Source organism: Acanthochromis polyacanthus, chromosome 3, assembly GCF_021347895.1.
Source record: "Acanthochromis polyacanthus isolate Apoly-LR-REF ecotype Palm Island chromosome 3, KAUST_Apoly_ChrSc, whole genome shotgun sequence".
Taxonomy (NCBI): domain Eukaryota; kingdom Metazoa; phylum Chordata; class Actinopteri; family Pomacentridae; genus Acanthochromis; species Acanthochromis polyacanthus.
Genome location: NC_067115.1, coordinates 8,946,849 through 8,969,620, shown reverse-complemented (window position 1 = coordinate 8,969,620; position 22,772 = coordinate 8,946,849). Strand labels below are relative to the sequence as shown.

Genomic DNA, 22,772 nt, shown 5'->3' with positions numbered 1-22,772 from the left:
CCCCAGAAAGATGTATAGGTTTTTCACTATTGTAGGTCTTAGTTTTATTTATTTATTTCTACCTCTAATCGCTATATTTCAGTATTTTGCAGTGCACTATAGCTGGTAGACCTACATTTTTAGTCATAGCTGCCCTGGGACAGACTGACTGGCTGCCAATCCACTCCTACAACCCCTCTGACCACCACCAACATTACACAGCATACACATTCATACACCAGTGTAAGTGGCAGCACTGGAGGTAAGGTGGGTAAAGTGTCTTGCATTGGACGAACGGCTCAGCCACCTGAGTCACAGCCGCCCCTAATCTAAATATCTCTCTGCATGTTACATTGCACACATACAGACAAGATGTTTGTGCAGATTTTGTTTTTATGTACTTTTGATTTACTATTGTGGAAACAAAAGGAATAAAGTTTTAAAAGAAGTGGCAGACAAAGCCTGTCTAAATAAATGCTATTGCATTCTGACAATGCATCATATTGTTCATATGGTTTTACTTTAGCTCCGAGTCAAAAATGATTAAAATCTATGAATAATAAAAGAAAGTTATTTTGGAATAGGTAAGAAAGCACAAAAAGAGGCACTAAAGTAGACATATTCCTGTGTAAAATATAGTGGGGTCATAAATGACCACAGTCAGTCATTTTAGTCGCTAAAATGGCTTGAGGGTTAGAGTACAGACTGGACCATACCTATTTGAAGCTTGACAAAACAATAAAAGAACCTTAAAATCGACTTGAAAATCTAATGTAATAAAACTAATAGCACTCAGACAATTATTATCTATTGATAAATGACACGGGAGCTCATTTTTTTCAGGTTAATCCATTCTGCTGAACATCTGGACTGAATAAACGGCTGGACTGCCATGTATGTGCACACAAACAGTGGACTACTACAAAAAGCAGCTCATTAACATTCTGATTATGGATGTAGCAGACATCTGGCGAATAGACCTCTTCAGTAGTTAAACACAATATTTCAATGTTACACCATGAAGCAAAGGCGGGAATGTCATTAAAAAACCTCCAGTCAGTGGGAAAAGCTTCGGAGAGCGTTAATCCTTGAGCTCCTGATGAGGCCGAGCATCGCTGCTGACTAAAGCACCTTGTAAGTGGGAATCCGGCAGCCTGCTGGCAGCGACGATGGAGTTACTGAGCAGGGGTGGACTTCACATAACAGCCACTCAATGAAAACAAAAGCCTCGACCATTTCAACTGAGCCTCTCCTCCCCAGCGCCGGAAAATCTAATAACCAGTATCTTGTCCAAGGCTGACGCGTCCTTATTGCAATAGATTGGCCTCAATTGATTTGTCTTTAGAAGCTTGAGTGGGGGAAAAAAAACAGGCCTCCATTGATCTTCTGGTTTACAGCGAGGTCATGTGAGAGCCTGTGGTGAAATGGTTGGAAAGATAGCTGAGGGTGTGCTACAAAGCAAGTTTGGCTCTCGACAAAAGCAGCTGATTGGACTGATGTCATTGCTTTCAACTCCTACCTCATGCACCTCACCTCACCTCAGTCACCTAATTCCTTCATGCCTTTCCATCTTCTAAACCTCCTTCCTAAGTGTGTCTCCAGTTTTCAGTCAGTTATTGTATTTGAATGAGGATGTTATAAGATTTCCAGATATCTTTCTCGCTCAGCTGCCCACAGTCTTTCTCTTGAAATTTTAGCTTTTCTTTCTTTCAACAATGAAACTATGCGAAGTAGCAGAAGTCACTGGAACACAGATCTTTAGCTACAGATATACTTGTGTGTTCACGGACGAAGACCTGAGGACTGAACTCCGAAGCAGGTTTGACATAGCCAGGCTTTCTTTGTGCAGGTCGGCTTGACAAGAACTAAAACTTCAGTAAGAGATAACAGATATCATGAAGGTGCTTATCAACTGTCTTTGTTGACCACATTGTCTGCTTTAAGCTTTGTGGGCTTTGTTCATGTAAAAGGAACACACTTAGCTTTGTAATCTGTGTTCTATCAGTTGCACACAAACATATTTTATTCATATGTGATTTCTGCATCACCAGCTGAATACATGTTGGTTCCCATGGCAACACAATCGATACAGTGCGCGATACTGTAACTAAACGGCTTCATTCAGTGGTTTCAGTAACGTACAGATCAACATGTTCACAGATAAAGCATATTCTCTCAGCTGGGCATCTGTGTCGCTCATAACTAATTGTCAGGAAACACTTTGGTTCAAGGGAGACGCTTCTTCCAGCCGATTTGAAACTGAAACTCTGAGCAAAACCTCCTCTGGACACGGTTAGCTCCACAGCATCAATAACCATGGTGATCTAGCAGGGTAAAACAGACACATTCATGACGCTGAAAACTCTGACTTCAAACTCCACATAACTGCTAGCACACTCATCTCGCTTCACACTGCAGCCCTCAAATGCAGGATTTCGTGTGCAGGCTTCTCTTCCATTGAATATAAAGAAGGCCATTTGTCTGATGCTGCAGAGGTTCACGTGTCTTTATAACTCAGTCGGCGGCATCTATCAATCACGCACACGTCAGGATGCCACAACAGAACAAGAGGCTGCAGACGGTGATGGAGATTCAGTGCAATGACGCCCCTTTCTCTCTCTCTCTCTCTCTTTTTTTTAGTTTGAGAGTGAACAAATACACAGAGCTTGCCCTTGGAGAAAGAAACTAAAATGCCATTCATCTGAGTGGAAGGAAAATTCTTGGACACTTTGCATTCTTTTACTGCAGCATTTTCTCCTCCCTTTTTTTTTTTTAACATTTTCATACTGAGCCCAGATGAGATGAAGTTTCTCATGAGAGCAAAACGACACTGAACCCAGCAGCACTGTGCCAGAACGAAAGGTCGAATGAATTACAGCACAATAACAAGAGCTACAGAGGTCACGACTGGTTTGTCCATGACTAAAATCATGGTGATTTATCACTTGGACTCATCAGTTTTAAAGAATTGTCTGACTGTGTTAAAACATTTGGACTTTTTGAACCCAAAGCAGTTTTTGGGCATTTTTTTTTTTTGCCACATTTTCTTCACTGTGGGCTCATTTTTCACTGCAATATAAAGTCCTGCAGCTCTATGGACACAGAACAACCATGACTAGGAGAGAGAACTCAAAATCAAAAAGGTACATTAAAACTGCAAAAACCTGGAATCAGAACGTAAAGTATTTTTTCAATACCCCTAGGTGTTACCAACATTTTTGTCATGTGACTGTTGGTCACAGCTGAGTCACTAATGGCTTCATACATGCACTGATTAGTGCAGAATTTTCTGTTTTGTTTTGTTTTATTTGCAAAATCTGCTTAAATTAAATGTTTTTTTAAATGAGACATTTTGAATAAAGTGATTATGATGACTAAAATGATTTTGATAAAGCTGCAAGATTGTTAGATTTGAAACAGCATGTCAGAGACAGTTAGTTCAAGGACTGGCAGATAGGTGCAAATTTGAGCATTTTTGTCAGTTTTTACAGTTTCTGGCTCTGAGAAATGGTGTAATTTTGACTTTTCAAAAATAAGCTGCCTGTCAAACTGAGGTCTGGAGGGTTAACGTGGTTATTTCCACAGTTATTCCTGTCTTGGGGAGATCAAGCTGCATATGGCCACAGCAATATATATACCTCCACATTTTACTTGGACACATACAAGATCTTTCCACCCAGTGATTTGTCGCAGCGGTTCATCAGCGCATAAACCTGCAGGTCAGGAAAGTCTCGTTTCTGCCAGCATCATTCACCAGCAGAAAAAAAAAAAAACACAGGAAAAGGTCAAAGCATGATGGTAGTACGGAGGAATTGATTACTTTGGCTATGTGTCTTTTCCACGTCTGCGCGTCACCTCCGGACCTTCCTCCTGTTCTATCTGTGTCTTGTGAACACAGCAGCATGAATCCTTGGTGTGACTCAACCTTTTCTGCACGACTGATTTACAGCGACAGGGTTGCTGGAAATGATGATATTGCTGCAATGGGCGGCTTTTACAGGAAATGAACGGATACATAATTTGCTGTCTTCATGAAGATGATACTTCTGGATGACTCCTAAGATTTACTGGAATTTTCAGAAAATATGTATACTTGTTTTCCCTTGAAAACAATAAAATTACATCTTACTCTTGTGTCATTTCCAAAAACTAAATGACGCAAAGTTTGCTGGTGCTTTTTTTTTTGTTTTCCAATTTAATCTGTCCCCACCCACTTATCCACCATTTGTCTTTTCTGTCTGTCTTCCCAGTCCTGCAGATTGGCTAAAAAAAGCCTCTGAATTTTTGTCATGTGTCTGTTGATCACACCTAAGTCACCAATGGCTTCCTAGCTTCACTGAAAAGCACAGAATTTTTTGTTTTTTGCAGAATCCTGTTAAAGCAAACAGTTTAACAATTTTTAAACACAACACTGAGAATGAGATTTTTTTTTTTTAATGCAAATTTAAGATGAGATAGACTTAATTTCTCCAACAGTCAGAAAACATTCAAACCAACTGAGCTGAAAAATTAAAAGACACCTTCTGGGAATGTGTGAGACTTTCCTTAATTTGTAAAACAAACGGGGCAAAATATGTTCAAAATATGACCTTAAAGTGGCTAATTACCTGCAGAAATGGTACAAAAGCCCCACAAAATATATATCAACTGTGTGATACGATTTTTCTTGGTAAAAAAGATGAAATAATTTAATAATTGGTGTCCTAGAAGTGAAGTTTGTTTCTATTTTATGTCTGGAAGAGCTCACTAGACTCATTAAACCCACAGACAAATAATTTTCCACACACAGCCTGCAGTTAAAAAAATTTTGGCAGATATTTTATGCAGTCTGGTTACTGCAAATGATTTACTTCTGGCAAATTAGTTTTTATTTTTTTATTGTAACATATCACAATTTTGTGCTTAGATTTGGTTACTTTTTCTGAAGAAACCACAAGTGACAGATGAGTAGCACCAGTGATTTATTCTTGCACATCCACAAAGTAGAGAGACTTGTGCAAGACAACAGAAAACCCTGGGTTATAAATTTCCCATAATACAGCTCAATGAATTTCCATATACAGATATGTATATTTGTTTACACTTTATTCATCTATATTAAGACTGAGCTTCTTTAACAGTCATTGTGTCATTGCCAATTTGTGGCTCTACCTGCTGCCGCTTTCTTTCTCTCTATTTGACCGCACCCACCTCCCCACTTGTCCTTTCCATCCGCCTTCCCATCCCTCATTCGTGGAGCTCACCGATTGTTCTTGTTATCGCTGAGGAGCGTACAGGGGTTTGGTGTCAGTGTGTTTGACGATGAGATGGCCGTGGTGAAAAATGAGGCAGCTGGTAGCAATTTATCAACAGTGGAGCTGCACACGGCGGCTAAAACGCGACGCTGAGGGTTTTTCTGTGTGAGGCCAGGCGTGATGAAATGAATGCAGCTTCTCCTGCGCTGCATCAGACGGACAGGAGGGAGGATGGATAAAGAAGAGGGGAGAGAAACGAGGGGGAGGGTCTTTGCTCTGTCTGCAGAACTCCACATCAAGCTTTTCTTCTTCAGAAACAGCAGTGAGCCTCTTTAACAAGGCCACAGACCCCCAGGGGCACTGACTGTATGCGTTAAGAAACCCATATAACCATATGGGTTGGTTACAGTTTCCCGGTTCACTTCAACATCTTCAGTCAGGTACTTTATAAATTGACTAAAATGCATCTCTCTCTCTCTCTCTCTCTCTCTCTCTCTCTCTCTCTCTCTCTCTCTCTCTCACAGGGGGGATACATTATGTGGTAGCTGAGAATACGTCGCTTCTAAATAGGGGCAATTATTTGCATTGCTGCGCATTCTCAGAGGGTTACTTTGTACAATCCTGAACACTGGAAACATTTCTATTACTTTTGGTGACTTTTGTGTTTACTGTTTAATGCACTCAGTGAAGGAGAAGACCTTCTGCATCGGGTAGAGCAAGAAACAACACTGAATGGACTCTTCCTGAATGCTGGAAAGAAAAAGTTCATGCACCCTAACTCATCATCTGAAGAGACATTGCATGCGCTAGATGGGGCCGAAAACGAAAAGTTGCAACTCCCTGCCTCTTGGAGGCGACACCAACATAGTACATGATATAGAAACAAAAACTGGTAAAGCTTGGGGAGCATTAAACTCTCTGTCAAAAACATTGCTATCTCCATTTAAAACGACAACCAAAGCGAGTGTATTCAAGGCGTCAGTGGAATCCATCTTCCTCTATGGATCTGACTCCTGGTCACTATCAAAGACACTCCCAAAAAGAACTGATGGGACTTATACCAGAATGCTACGGATGGTACAAAACATCTCCGGGGAATCTCACCAACAAGTCTCCATATGGTTCACATCTACGCCTGTCAACCATCGTTAGGCAATGTAGACGAGCCCTGGATGGACATGTGGTGAGATGCAATGAAGCAGCTGGTTGAGTACTGTTATGGAAACGTGACACTATCAGAAGGGCTGGAGGCCTGGCACAGCATTAAGGAAGGTGCTAGAAGAAGACACTGGTCTGGAAGGCAAAGACATCTTGACGACAATGCTGGACAGAGCGAGCTGGATGAAGAACTTTATTCATGTCACCGATTCCGTCAGATGCATCTGACTGACTGCCTGTTATGCACTGAAACACCAAGTAAGATTCCTTGTATGAGAAAACCTGCTTGGCAATAAAACCTTTTCTGATTTTGAAGCTCCCCTTCTTCCAGCTCTGCGCATACCAGAGAGTCAGTCTTTAAGATTTTTGCTCCACAAATCTGCAACATACACTTTTTTACTTTGCTCTCTTGTGCAATTTGATTCTCTGTTGGCGTGGAAACAGATGACAGAATGCTGATAAGATGAACAAGGAGAGGAACTCTTTCACAGTCCAATGATGCCATGTCAACGCTCCACTCCTCTCTCCCACCCGCCCCTCAACTCTCAAACCATCTCTTGATTTATCTCCCTCCCTATCATCTCCTCTCCCAACCCCCTAAATCAGCACACACAAATCCCCAACCATCCTTACACTTCCTGACCTTTTCGCAATTTATCTCCTTACCCATCTCCTCTCCCAATGCACCACTTCAATGCATAAACACACAAATACACACTGGTACTGTAGTATGTGTCAGCCTCGGGCTCATTGTGTAACTCTATCCACTGGGAGGTAATGCAGGAGGGGAATCACGCATCAGAGTAAAGAAAAAAAATCAGAAAAACAAGGAAACCCAAAAAGTGCCAGAGTGGTTTAATTAAAAAAAAAAAAACTCTTGGCTGAAAGTTGCCCTTCACTGCTTCATAATTACTGATGACTCCATCTGTTAATATTCCAACAAAAAAAAAAAGCCAAAACATGCCAGCGATTTCATCCGACTGCCAGATGAAGGAGGAGTCACGAAGAACGGATCAGAGGGAGCTAAAGAGTGTATATACAAAGCACAAATAAATTCTGATGAAGCCAAAATGAGGAAACAGTAAGTGCAGGGGGAGAAGGATAGAAGCAATGCCTGCTGGGATTTTTAAACAGAGAAAAACGGCCTCGTCGTAATTCCAGCTTCGATTTTGACATCAAACTGAACAGCAGCATTTTCTGTTTTATGTTCGTACTCGACGGACACACAAACAGAGAGAGGGGAGAAATATAAATAGCAGATGAAACAGTGACTTTTTAACTACTTTGCACTGAATTCAGGGGCGTTGGAGGAAAAGGAAGGGAACATTGTAGCAACAAGCTGGGCTGTTTGACTGCAGTTTGCTAATGCAGCATATAAAACAAGCTGATTGGACTTTGCAAAAACTCACTGACTCTCCATATATTTGTATTTTAAACAGAAGATGCACCAAAAACCTGCTACTTCGGGTGGATTTACAGCAGAAATAAACCCTCACAGAACAAGCTCCAGCAACAAAAATGCACTGTTTAAAACAGCAGTGAGTGTTTTTTTGGCTGCTTGAAGCCAAAACATCACACAGAGGTTGGACATGTTATGGCCTTGTACCGCTGTTTTAACTAATGTGCTGCAAAAACTGCTGTTTACTCCTCCAGCATCCACAGTGCAACATTAGCATTCTTTTGGAATTCATGTTCCTGACGAATTCAAGTAAAAAGAGATTATACTTACAAAGTACAGGTAAATCCATCACTGAGAAATGGAAGAAATATGACATTCTGTATATCTGCCTGGAGCAGGCTGTCTTCAAAAAGTGAGTGACTTTACAAGTGAAAGACTAGCTAGTTGCAAAGTTCAGTGGTTGACAAAGCAGACTGTCTATACAGCAACTGTTTTCTATTCTTTATGAGTCAAAGCTTTATCAGAGAAAGTGGCACTGTTGGAAAAAAAAAGCCCAATGTAAATGAGTTAGCAAGCTTAGACACTATGGTTGGCGGATACCAAACTCTGCACTTAATCACAAACACACCATATCCCCACTGTGAAGCATGGTGGTGGCAGCAGCATCATGTGGGCAACTGAAAGAATTTTTGTTTGTTCGGATGAGACCAAAATTGAGCTCACCAACTGTAAAAAAGTCTAACAAGAAGCAACAGAACACAAGTACTATGAAATCGATTGGTCACTGTGGGATCGCTTCGAGGTCACAGGGCTACAGCCCAGCGGGGAAGAGATGACACTCTGACAGTTCCTGGACTACTTTAAAAATGAGCATAAGTTGGAGATCACCATGCTTTCTCAGGCAGTGTCCATGCTCTATTCGTTTTTCGTGGCTGCTGCCAAACTTAAAGAGAGGCTGGAGCTGCCGGTGACGGAGATTGTGATGAAGGTGTCCAAAAAGAAGCTGGACAAACACGTGAAAGCCCTGGTGTTCGAGCTATGCTGCAACGACCTTTCAGATGAAGACTGATACAATTAGTATCAGGACTGTAGTTTCTGTGGGTTGATGTGCTCTCATGGTCGCACCTTAATTTCCATAAAGGTGCTGCATTAACAGCCTTCTAGGACTAATCCAGTATTTTCATCACTTTTCTACAACTTTGAACTGGACCAGCCTGACTGCTGGGCAACTTATTTAATGTTTACTGAAGGTTTACATGTTGGCAACTCCAAAATAATTGACACTATGTCAAACAAGTGATCAGTGTCTCTACTTTGATCAAAGAGGTGGACAGAGCTTCACATACAGCAGTTTGTATATCACATCTCAACAAAACAGCAGCTAACTTGTCTGCGTTTTATTCCGCAATAGTTCTTGTGCTGAGATCACCAGTTGATACAGTTCTATTTTCAGACATCATATGATTTCTGCTCTGAGTCTGTTCTTATCATTTCAGTGTAAAATAATCCCATTAAATTGATTTAATATGCTACAAATGTTAGAGTGCATCCACTTCATTGTGAAATATTTAGTTAATCTGGAGACAATGTGCACATTTTCCCCCACAATTTCCCCTTCCAGAAAAATTTGTCTAATCTCCTGTCTGGTCAGTTTTTTTTTTTTTTTGTAGTGATGCTGCCCTGTCGTCACATGTCAGCAAATAACATGTACCATTATTATGATTATTACTGGTAGGTGAGTAAAGCTTCCAAAATGAGGATACAAGAGTTCTAAAACAGTAAATAAAAACAACTAATGACTTCTAATAGCACCATACATGAACCAGATCAGATGTCTTACTAGTCACATTCTTTCCCCCAATAACAATCAGATACGACTGTTATTCTCTACATTGCTTAAATTTTCATTACTGATGGTGTGTCAGTGCAAGAGCAACAACGACAGCGAGGAACAGAGGGGCAGAGAAGTGAGAGACAGACACATAGGAAAAAAACTCCATCATTAAAATTTTGCAGCCCTGTGTCACCTGAACATGTTTTATTTACTGTCCAACAGAAGCAGAGTTGGCGTTAGAAGTGTTTGCTCCGTAGTCTGGGTCAGTCTGGGCAGAGAGCCTGAAACACACAGCCAGAGGCTACAGTCCTGCAGGACACACCGAGACACACATGCACACAGTGATGAAGCAAACTTTGAGCTTCTGTGTCGACTTTTATTTACTACTGAATCTAATCGTTGGAAATAACAATCAACATATTCTTCCACTTACACATTAAAAGTTGAATTTATACATTTATACAATGCCAGTAAAAGTCCCCCCTTTACAGTTAGGCTTTAATTACAAGAAAAGACTTTCATTTCAGAGTGTAAAACTGATTTCTATAAAGTAATATCAGTTATCTAAAAATAAAAATGCAAAACAAGTGTTTGCGTAAGTATTCACCTCCTTCAAGTCAGTATTTGGTAGACTGCATTGAGGCTGTGTGAATAGGTTTTTAGGATTTCGCCCTCTACTTCTACAAGCCTTCAACACCCTGCTGCTGTGAAGCATCTCCACATTATGATGCTGCCACCACCATGCTTCACAGTGAGGAGTGTGTTTGTGATGATGCACAGTGTTTAGTGTCACAGTGACTAGCCTGATGGTGAAAAAGCTCCGTTTTTGTCTCATTAAACCAAAGAATTTTCTTCCAGTTGACTTCAGAGACTCCCACATGCCTTTGTTTTGGTGCCCTTACCCAGATTTATGCTTTTCACTAACCTTTTCACAGAGTTGGTTGGATTTCTGTTTAGTCTTCATAATGTAGTTACATCCAGGAGTACTGATTCACCAGTGACTGGACCTTCCAGATACAGGTGTCTTTACAGCACAATCAATCAGAAGCATTCACTCCACTTAGATCATCTTCATTTTAAGAACTATGTGATCTTTGTCACCAACTGGCTGCACCTGTGTTGAATTAGGCAAATCCCTTTAAAGTGGGCAAACAGAAATTCAATTCCTTTTTAATTAAATGGCATTATTTTGTAGAAATCTATTTTACCTTTGACATGAAACAGTATGTTTTTGTAAATTCTTCCTCAAAAAGTCACATTATACTGTCCATGCAAAAAAGCAATAAAATGAAAAACTTCCAAGCAGTATGAATACTTTTTATAGGCACTGTAAGCACTAAAATGCAGATGACTCAAGTGTTCTGCTGCTACAGTCTCATTTGCTCTAGTATGACCAGTATCATTGCCTTATAACTAACAGCTCTGACCTCTCCACTGGCGCTACTGTTAAACTAGTTAGCATTTAGCACCATCTCTTAATTACCACTTTTTGCCAAAGTTGCCTCTGATTACTTAAACAAAACCCCTGAAGAGAAATCAAACCAATTTCTACTGAGCTGAATGAAAATTAAGTGACATCTGTGGTTCCCAGAACGACTCACTGGAGGACAAAAAAATACTAGATCCCGCTCTCCAATTACTTAATATGACTGCAATGAGCAGTTATCATTTATGTTTAATGTGTATCAAATAAATGACTGTTGAAAATGAAAACTGCATGAAAGTACAAGTTACTCCTGACATTTGCCAGACTCTGCAGAAATAAAACTTTAACTCGATTCTTGACTCCAGCCTCGGCACAAACACATGTACACACACCTTCACACACATGGTGGCCCAATTAATCAGCCCAAAGTGAGGTGAGATAGAGCGATGGTGTTTAAAAAATGTCAGGCTGACAGCCAGTGATGGACGGCAGGACTGGTGTTTCAGAGATGGAAGAAAAGGGTGGAGGAGGGCAATGAAACATTGACTGCCTCTGCAGCTCAGTCCTCCAGTTAATGCTCATGCTGAATAGTACCTCCAGCAACAAGCTGTGTCCTTGTACCACTATAACTTTTTAATGAGTCCGACTGCTCCCAACAGAGCTCATCGGACCAACCTTGGGACGACTGCCTCCCCAGCATTTTCCATGACATTTTAGAAATGTTTTCGTAAAGGGCAGTTAAGTTTGTATACCAGCATGATGTTAATTGAACCCATCTCCATAATTGAGGCTGAATAGTTTCTTGATGGATTATTGAAAGTTTGTCACAACGGCATTAGAGTGGTGCTAAAAATCACAGACAATAAACCCAAAATATGCAGCAACTCGCACTAAAAACTAGTAGAAGTCATTGGTTTTCTTGAGGTCACATCAAAAAGTCATATCGAATCATATTTTTCTTGGTTCAGTTACAGCTGAGGCTCTTCATCCATTCATTCTCATGGTCTGTTCAAAGCATCCACGACATGAAACTTATCATTGGTGAAGTGAAAAACATTGATCACCCAAAGTTCTGCCAGGATACCTCAAGTCCTGACTTTAATGTGAGTGTTACTTTGACTCAAGCATTGCTGTAGTTTCGTCTCCCAAAATTACACTCCTATGCAGCTAAACTGCACTCTGAATTAGGTCTTGAAGGAGCACACTTTCTGCCAGACTACATTTATTTGTGACATATCTGTTAATTCCACTGCTTTAATATTGCTGCTTTTCAATCGACCAATTTCATAGTAGACTGGCTTAGAAACCCTGAAAATGGAGAAAATGCCGCAAAACGGTTGTATTTTAAACCAAACGATGGCATCGAAACCTAGCCAAGTAGTTTTTGTGACTAACTTTAACCAGGCTTCTAACAAGTAGCTATCACTGTGAAAGTGTTAACCGAAGCATGATTTCCCCCTAAAACCCAACAAAATGATAGTGAAAACAAATTTGAAGTCTTTCCTACTATATCACAGTCTCACCTGAGAAAATATGTTTCTTTCAAAATGCAAATAAGAATGAAGTTTAGGAATTTTCTGGGAGACAGTTTTGCTCCTTGTTGGTGCAGAAGCATGACAATTTGCTCTGCCACACTGCAAAAAGTACTCTGGAACTGCTCGAGGAACATGCCCAAGAGCTCAGGGTGTTGATTTTGCATCTAAACTTGGAACATAGTCAATCCACTGAGGTTCCATCCCACAAACCACAAGATCCAAGGTATCCACTGCTGAAATCCAGACACTACAGGACACCTCCAGAGGTACTGTATCCACAACCAACAGAGACCTACACAATAACATAACATTAAATGTGCAGATTTGTGAGTTTTATTCACTGATGAGGAGAGATATTTCAATTACAGTTGTGTAGAATATAGCTTACTGATCTGTGTAAAGATAATAATGAAGTTTACAAAGCCATAGGCCAAATGTCTGTTATGCCTTTTTGCCAAATCAGTTTCCTTTGCACTTTGTAGTTTTGTCACTTTGTTACAATTTATCGGAACACTGGCCAAGAGCAAAAACTTTTAGTGGATATTTAGTTTTTAGAGGTGCAAATTAAAAATGCACATAAAATAAAAGAGGTGCATGGGAGCACATTTGCCCTGAAAAAAGTCTCAGCTTTAACGGGTTCAAGAAAAAAAAAATCTTTTCTCTTTCTCGGTGTAATCCCCGTTGTCATGTCTTTAAAGTAAATATTGTTCATAATTCATAAATGTGTATTCTCACAATAATTTCCACACTAGTAATTACAGACATGAAAATCAGACAGCACCAACTGAATAAAGATCAGTATAATACTCCCAATAATCTCCCTATTAGTTTTACAGAACAAAACAGTCACTTTAACTATGACAGATTTTGTTTTCATGATTCACTTTATGCTGTGTTTAAACGGAGGAATAGTAGAAAGAGGAGCAGCAGTGAAAGTAAACTGCCATGTTGAAGATATCCCACCAGCTGCAGATGTCATTTGTTTTTCATCAACAATTCAGGAATCAATAGCAGCAGATGCAGTTAAATCCATGAACAAGCAGCATATCGCTCCATCCCCCAAACTACTGATCAGCTTTTATCCTTTTTCTGTGACTCCTTTGCTTTGCTCTCTTACTCAGTGATTGATTTTTCCAGCCTGAGCTCTCTTCGCCTCCCTGTGGTTCTCCTCCTCTGTTTGGATCTCCTCATCTCCTCTCCTGCTGCTCTGGCTTTCATGTGTCTCTCCTCTCTCTCTGACAGACAGAAACTCTTTCTCTGCTTCTGCCACCCGGGAACATGAACCTCAGCCTGCTGTCGAGCCGCTCGCTGTCCAAGAATATCTGCAGGTGAGCGCTGGAAGGAGCTCTGTCCGAGAGTAAAGGCAGATTTTCAACCTTCTTTATCTTTTTATATAATGGTATTTTACTGAAATCAGTCAACATGTGCCTGAAAAAACATGGACTTCCTTTGAACTATGTAGAAAACAGACAGTAAATGATGGTGCATGTGACATACAGACAAACCTGATCTCCATCTCTATCTATAGCGGCTACTTTACTAGGAATCTAAAACTCCACCGACACATTTAAAATTGCACTTAGAGAGCACAAACATCTCAGTGGACAATCAATCTACCAGATTTAATGATTACAAATTAAACTAGCCGATGACGGATGACAAGGATGAATATTAGAGATTTTGTCTGTTCATGTTATATCCAAAAACAAACAAAAAACAACACAATTATAAATAGCAGAATGAGAATAACATATACAAAAAGAGAAAAAAGTAGTTCTTCTCTTGCAATTCACACTAAATGCAATGATGTTTTTAAACATTTTTAACAGGTTTATTTACTTCTATTTTACAAAATGTCCCTGTTTTGTATATTATTGTAATGAATTTACACAAAAAAAGAGGCAAAAACACTGCCCACATCAAAAACTAAAAAATTTTACAAATCAGCAAAATTATTGTTAGTTTACAGACATTTGCAGTCATTTGAAATAAATAATATGGTTAAAATGTCAAACGCTTATTTGAAAAGATGTTTTTCCCTGTTTTGTTAGATTACAGATAATAACTGGAAAAATCTGAGAAAAAAGTATGATTTTAAATGTTAACTGTAAACAAAACAGATGAAAATTGTAAATAATGTCCACATGAAAATGATGTATTTTTTACAGATAGTAACTAGACGTTTTTGTAATATGTAATTTGTATGTGTTTTGTAATTTGTAATTTTGTAATATGTGACCATACAACCTGTTTAACTGTATTTAAATCTGCGAAAACAATAATTACTCTTGAAAAATTTTCCATTATTTGAAAGAAAAATATGGATTTAAAAATTGTGCATAATATTTGATCTGCAATTTTCCAAATTTGAAATAAAATAATATTTAATAAAATTACAAAAAAAGCATTAATTGAGATGCAGACCATAAAAATGGTCAAAACTATTGATAATGTTCACATAGAAAATCTGTATTCCTACAAAATAATACTTTGTTCTGTTACATTGTTTTTCTGTATATTTTACAGATTTTGTCTGTTTTGTTAAATTACAGATAATATCTAGTAAAACGCCAGGGAAAAGAAATAATTCACATTTAATTTAACTTCAAACTGCAAAACTTACTGTGAGATTACACAATTAGTTATTACATTTAAATGAGAAAAAATATTGTTAGTTTACAGATTTTATGTTAAGAAATTGTAAATAATATTTTGAACTATTTCACAGACCTTTTTTGTTGTGTGAAATTTTAGAATATCTCATAAAATCACTTAAAAATGCATTACGTTACATGTTGAAAAGATACACTTTTAAAAAACAGGCCAAAACTGTAAATAGTCCCCGCATCAAAAATTAGTATTTTTTTTTTTTTTTAAAGTAATTCTTTCACAAAGTGTGACTGTAACATTACACTGTTTCACTGGATTTAAATCTGCCAGAAACAGTTATTTCACTGTCATTTTCACTTTTTGTATTGAAACATTTATGATTTTTTTCTGACAAAGCTGCTGCCAGATTATTACCATTGTCTTCAAGGGATATGCTTTGACAGTGTATATAACAGTGTAATGAATGTTCAGTGACGTACATGCACCAATGATAGTCCTGCTACAGTGGAAATGCAGGGATCGCCTGCCTGAAGCATCTTCTCCATCTGCTCAGGTACAGTGCTCTGGTGAAATGGGCTGCCTGTTGAGTTAGAGGGTAAAGCTGGGTTAAGGCCTGCAGGAACCGGCTGCAGCCCTGCAGACTCAGCACAAAGCCCCATTGCCTGTCTCCGTCTCTTTGTAGAGAGGCTGATCAAAGACCTCAGTGCGCTCAAAGGATTCACAACGTCAGGCAGCTTCTCAGCGGATGAACATGGACATCCTATTATGTTTCCCAGTGGGGTATCAGGGATGTGAGAGTGCACACATCCTCTGGTGCTTGAGTGTGATCAAACCTGTGAGCTCACATATGAATCTGCGCTTCGGTCCTGGTGGTTTAATTCTGTGCACGTGGGGAAAAACTCAGGTTTGGAGGGCGAGAGCGCATGATGGGTGAGTTTTCGAAAGCATTTGAGTATACTAAGGGTCTGCAGCTTTGATCGGTAATGAGGAAGGTAGGGTCAAACTCAGCAGCTCTGCCTGTTATTACAGATGAGAATCAAAGGATCAAAGGCTTTTTCTCTGCTCATCCTTCCTTCTCTCTTACTGCCTGTGCAGATCTGCTTAACCTCAGGAGTCCTTGGCTCACCTCTGCCCCATCCACACCCCTCTGAAACTGCAGAGAACCCGTCAAAGGCTCTTAAACTCTTAAACTTCCCCCTCTGCTGAAGCAGGATGAAGTTGTTTACTGTCACTGAAACAGAACAAGTTCAAGCCTCTAAGGATGAACCCCAACTAGCTGCAGGACTACAGCCACCCTGTCGCCCCAAAATTACATTTACAGTCATAAACAAAAGTTCCCATACCTCCAGGGATGCCCAAGAGGGGAGGGGGTGAAGATCCCAAACGGACGGAATTATCATCAATGACCCAAGCAACGGAATACGAGCACAGTATGTATCTATGGCAAGGTCTGCAAACACTTGAAGGGCCTGAAGATGTCTCAGGAGGGACCAAGTGAAGCAGCGCTCAGGAACAGCAGCTGATGCATCAGTTCCCATTGTACCAACTGCAGAACCTGCTGAGACAGAGGAGGAGCCAGGCCCGGAATCTCCCCACAGTAACTGGAACCTCCAAGCAACACGAGTTCCATCGCCAGGCAGGAATTCAGAACACTGTAGGGTGAAGTGGCCTGTCGCTAACAATAAGGAGTGGCTACAACTGGATGAGGATGTAGACAAGTGCCTGGAATCCATCTCAAAGAGTAGTGTCAACCAGAAACTCCAGACCATCACAATAAACATGGGAGCAGAGCGGTTTGGAGTCGAAGAAAGACAAGGAGCAAGCAAGCCGGTGAAGCTCAACCGGCGTCAGGCCAAGATTAGTCACCAAGGGTTGTATTCTCACCAAAAGTTTGCCGTTTTCCGAAACCAGGTAATTTTGGTGCCTAAACTTAATCAAGCTTCTAAACAAGTGGTTATGGTTGTAAGAGAGGGATTTTTTCCCCCGAAAATACCAGTATTGTGGTTTGTTAAGCTTAACTTAATCAATCAATGAGTGCTAAGAAAGTTTATCAAGAAGATAGCTGTTTGCATGCAATACTGATGAGCAGTAACTGCCTGGATGCTGAAGGGCATCCCCCAGTGGAATAGCTGTAGTTTCTAAAACTGCACAAAGAAGTATCAGGTCAGGAGTACCAGGAGTGAAGTTGTTGTTCACTTCAACATTCATGTGGCTAAGGACTGGGAATCTCCAAGAATCAGACTGGCAAGACAAAGTTCTAAACACAGGCAGTACCAATTAAATAAAGATCAATGTAATACCCTCTAAATAATCTTCCGATTACTTTTACAGCACAAACCCAGCCTTTGAGCTCAGTGCAAACAGTTTAATCATGACGGATTTTGCTTCCATGATTTACTTGGCACTGCATTTAAATGGATGAATCTTCTAACAGCAAAACAGCAGAAAGAGGAGCAGCAGTGAAACCAAACTGTCATGTTGAAGAAATCACACAAGCTGCAGATGATTTTAATCAACAATTCAGGAATCAACAGCTGCAGACGCAGTTAAATCCAAGAACAAGCAGCACATCACTCCGTCCCTCAAACTACTGATCAGCTTGTATCCTCTTTCCATGACTTTCTGCTTTTCCATGAAGTTCTACTGTAACGTTTGAATGCATCTGAGTTAGAACCTTTGGTGCGGATAACCTGAACTGTGGCACGACAGCAGTTACCATTCCCTTAGTCATCCTATTCACCAGATCTGGCTCCCTGTGACTTCTTCCTCTTTCCCTAAATCAAATTCAAGTTGAAGTTTCACCACTTCGTCACACTTTAGGAGATTCATCACAGATAGTGCTTCCCATGTTTGAATAGCAAGACTATTAGGGAGTGTTGAAGGAGCACTGGGAGCAGAGCATCACAGCACAAATGCTTCGAAAAAGGATGACAAATTTAAATCAGGTACAGTTTTGAATTTTTATAGACACTGTGTCCTAAATTTTTGATCAACGCCAACACGTCAGTCTTTGCTTTCGGGCACAAAATATGTTTCCTACAAAGGTATTTCTTAGAAGGCTAGCTTGTCTAGTGGTTGATCTTTAATCTGCTTGCTGAGGTAACACACTAAAAATCAGGACCTGCCATATTATGTTGATGCCAAGCTTCTGTCACAGCTTCTATCTTCTTTTATTCCTGCTGTGCTGCAGCTAATAAGGCAGTGAGAGAAATAATCATTTGGCAACTCATGAAACAATTTCACTTTTCCGAAGACACGTCTGTCTTTTGTTTGTCCTCTTCTACGATAAATTTGCCGAGTTTAAGCAGCAAATTAGATGAGAATGATTAGGCTTTCTACCAACAAGCTCAGCTTTACTTTGGGATTTGGGGAAATTCCTTGATGAGTCACTCAGTGTGGCTGATAATCCTATTTTAAGCATATGGAGTTTATTAGTGTGAATGTGCACGCTGAAGTGTGGGAGCCCACACTTGTATGACGACTGTTTTGTCACCTACCTCAGTTTCCTTTTTGGATTCATGTATCTGCAGCTGGAAAGTGTTTGCGAAGGTATTCTCTGGAGCGACAGTCGGCCTGTGGAGGAGGACAGGGAGGAAGACAGAGAGAAAAAAGAGGAGAGATTCAACATTTCACAAGTTGTCACACTTTTTTTTTTTTACCAGCTCAGGTGTGATTAGAGGTTAGCAGGAACACGTTCTTCCAAAGTTTGAAATGAAAATGACAAACTTAGACGGCACAAACTGAATCCTTGTGTGGCTGCCAACTCTGATAAACAACATAAACCAATGTCTTCAAGTAAATGTTACTAAAATTTTCAATAATTTAGAAGCAACTTTCAGGTTATGCAAAATATCATCAACTAAGTCATTTTTTGATTATATTTCCCACTCTCAAAGTCACATTGAGATTGATTCAAAGGTTGGGGATGCTGTTCCATGCAGACATCAAACTAAAGCAACAGAAGCTGCATCATATGCAAATTATCAGTGACAGGCAACAAGAGTACGGTGACATGAATTATATTTTTTGAGCTCAAATCCTCCACACTAAAAAAAATCCTGTTGAGAAACTGTGAAAACCTAGAACTAAAAGGGCCACAAAAGATATGTTCAACTGTAACGTTCAAAAATTGTAAAAAAGGAAAAAAAATTAAATAGTGGCAAACATTAAAATGTTGATATTTTTTAGCAGATTTAAACACATTGAGACTAATTTTATTGTCCCACATTGTGAAGGAACAATTGACTTGTAAAAATACAGATTTTGGATGTTGATATTATATACAGTTTTATGTATGCCTTTTTTAAATAGGTAATCTACTTTTTCCTGTGATTTCACTAGATATTATTTGCAAATTAACAACAATAAAAGCTTATAAAGTAGAATAAAAGCTTCAGAAATATATATAATCCTTAATATAAATATTTTTTCCTTTCTGTAATTTTTTTCTAATTTAAATACATTAAAAAATGCAGTTTGTTTACAATCATATTTTGTAAAACTACAAATTACAAATAGGGCATTTTTCAGTAATTTTTACAAGTTATTTGTAGTTTAAAAAGTAATTTGCAAGCTTTATTTTTTCTGCATCTGTAAATATTTTTTGATATTTGATGACAATAAAATAATACGTAACTTTGTGGTTGAGGTTGTAAAAGAATGATTTGCTATTTACAAAAATACAGATTTTAATGTGGACGCATTTTTTTTATTTTACAATTAATACATAAATTTATATTTTTTTCTGTGACTAGTAGTTATCTGCAATTTAAAAAAAAACAAATCTGTAAATTGCTCTGAAACTTAACTAAAATATTTTAATTTTATTTTTTTTACAGTGTAGATTTGTTGTTACTTAGCTGTCTTGATGTGGGTATAGGAAATGTGTTCTCACTTCATTGTGTTTTCTCTTTAGATTTGTGTGTTTTGTAGATCTACAGATAAATCAATCCAATTAAATCCCAGACTTGAGGAAGGAGACACTATTAATTGTCTTAATAGCAAAAGCTAGAAAAAAAAAAACAAGGGCCAGCTTATTTATTTTTTATTGCCTCCTTCTTCTTCCCGGCAGCATCAGACAGAAGCTGCACCCACCAGCTTTTGATCAATGCTTTGATTCCACGAAGCTGTTTGATTTCATTAAACCATATTGATGTGAAAGACTCGTGCCTATGTGTGTATATATACCAATAAAAAAAAATGAAGCTGCTACATTAGATAAACCAAATAAAAAATGAACACACTGTGAAGCTAACGTCATGTTCCTGCAGGTGCAACATGTCTGCTACGAGTCACCCACTTTAAACTATAATGTTACCAAAAAATAAAAAACAAAAGAAGTTAATCAGCTCTTCACTGCCCGGAAAACTTGAAACATGCTGCCTGATTCTTGTAACTCTCTGCTGGCTGTGGAGTCTAAATTAGTGCTTAAAGCTTCACTGTTTTTTTGCCTGGTGGCTAGAAACACTTATTTACATACATGCTTATTTACATTGTGCAATACAGGAAACATCTGGCTATTTTTCCTCCTTTGCTCTAAAAAAACACATTAAGACATAAAAAAAAACAATTACATGTGCAAACAGGAGGCAAACAAACAGGCAGATATTTAACCCTGTAGTCATACTGGCCAATATGAAGCCTGAAAAACAATAATACCAGCTTCAGAAGGGAACCAACAATAAAAGGAAAGGAATCATATGTGTTCTTCAATCAAATGTAACTGTCCATTTATGTCTCAACGTCAAAAAAAAGTTGTGCAATTATACAAGACACCTGTCATTTAACAAACACAACTATGTAAAGAACAATCGCTTTTTGTACATGTATTCCTATTTTGAATTTGAAAAATAATCTGTAATCTAATCAATTACAGTTTCTTTTTATAGTGTGGTACGATAAACCAACAACATAATTACAAGCCTGTGTTGTAATTAGGCAGAGTAGACCTAAAAATACTCACTGAACATGGCAAATAAAGTAGATTTCCCACTTCAGTTTGCAGGATTATTGCACTTCTTTTGCTGTTAACTGTCATTTATTGTGTCTACTTTCAGAGAAAATTTAAATTTCATTCATTAAGTCAACTGAAAATATTTGTGAAATTATGATAAATTTTGTGAATGTATATTAGGGTTAAGAAAATAAAATAAAACCACTAACAAAATGACACAATCAGTAATTGTTTCTGTTAATTGTCACAGAAAGTATTTCCTAAATCATTATAAATCTTGCAAATGTATTTTTAGGTAAATTATACATCAATTTGTACTTAAAAATATTGAGTTTATGGTCATTCAGTTATGTTTTTTGTCATTATTTCACATTAGACAGGTAGATTCACTGTCTGTTTTGTAACCTAATTAATATCTTCCTGTACTTCAAAAATACTGAAAAAAATCTGTAAAATTAAAAAGAAAAATGACATTAAATTACATTTTTTATTGTCCTGCATGACAAAACCAGCCACCTATTTACGAGCCTGTGGCTGGCATGTAATTAAGTAGAGTGGACCTTAAAAAACCTCATAGAAAATAAAAAAGAAATTAAGTTTTTCCACTTAGGTTTAGAGGATTATCTCTCTGAATGTCTCTGAAAAGGAGAAACTGGACGGGAAATTGTATAAACTGAGGGGAATCAGTTCACAACTGCCTCCCTCCGCCCACAGCTCCTGGCAAGGTGAGGATGCAGAGGTGAACAGATGTGCACCGTTGGCTCTCTGCAGGAGCTTTTGGTACATTCAGGCCACACACACTTTTATATGAGCAGAGCGATGGCTTTGGTCCAGTGCCCTGAAGCAGCTCTTCATCCTGCAGCCCCCTGAAGGCCTTTAAGCCCTACAGCGATGCCCGTCTGCTTTATACCTTCTTCTGCTCCAAATCCAGCCTCTCTTTTCCTAATCAGTTTCATAATTTTCCTTCTCCCTGGATTTCACCCTCCCTCACTTGCTTTTTTATCACTCTAATCAAACTTTTTCCCTCCTTCCCTGCTCTATTCAAGCCCCACGGCTACTCTAATGTCTCCATCCAGCGTCTCTCTATGGAGGTCCACAGTCCAGTGGTTTCAGCAGCAGAATGTCAGACAGCCATATATTAACATTTAGACAGCCTCAGGGCACAAAAGGGAGCTCCAGTTCAAATCAGTCACATCCTTTCGGCACATTTGCAAAAGTTTCACAAGCCGACTGGTCTCAGCCGACGCCGGTGGAGCTCCGGTGTCAATCTTCACGGATGTTTTACTCTGTCAGTCGTGACTGTTTTACGGCTGTGCAGGCTTCGCTTCCTCTCAGCTTCTCCTGTAAGACTTGTCTGTTCCTTCAAATTCCACTAAACACACTGTTGTGTTGCCACGAGTGTCAGTCCTGGAGATGTAGCCGCTTCAGAGAGGAACAAACGGGGAACGTTGTGTGTTCTGTTGTCAGCAATGTGTCTGGTCATTAACAGCACTGATTAATCTGTTATGCTCAGAAAACTGTGAAAAATATCTTCCCAAAGCCCAAGATGATGTTTAAAAGTTGCGGTTTTGCCCGACCACCAGTCCAAAACCCAAAGATGTTCAATTTGCACAGTTATAAAAAAAACAGAAGAGCACTAAATCC

The 22,772-nt window shown here is 39.1% G+C and overlaps 1 protein-coding gene across 1 annotated transcript in view; it reads right to left on the bottom strand.

The window, feature by feature from the left end:
• The window catches only part of LOC110950471 (endonuclease V), an 84,552-nt gene that overhangs the window by 24,432 nt on the left and 37,348 nt on the right, over positions 1-22,772 (bottom strand). The window contains exon 8 of the mRNA XM_022193054.2: positions 18,673-18,748. Coding sequence (XP_022048746.1) covers positions 18,692-18,748 — 57 coding nt within the window. The 3' untranslated portion in view covers positions 18,673-18,691. The remainder of the gene's footprint in view (positions 1-18,672; positions 18,749-22,772) is intronic.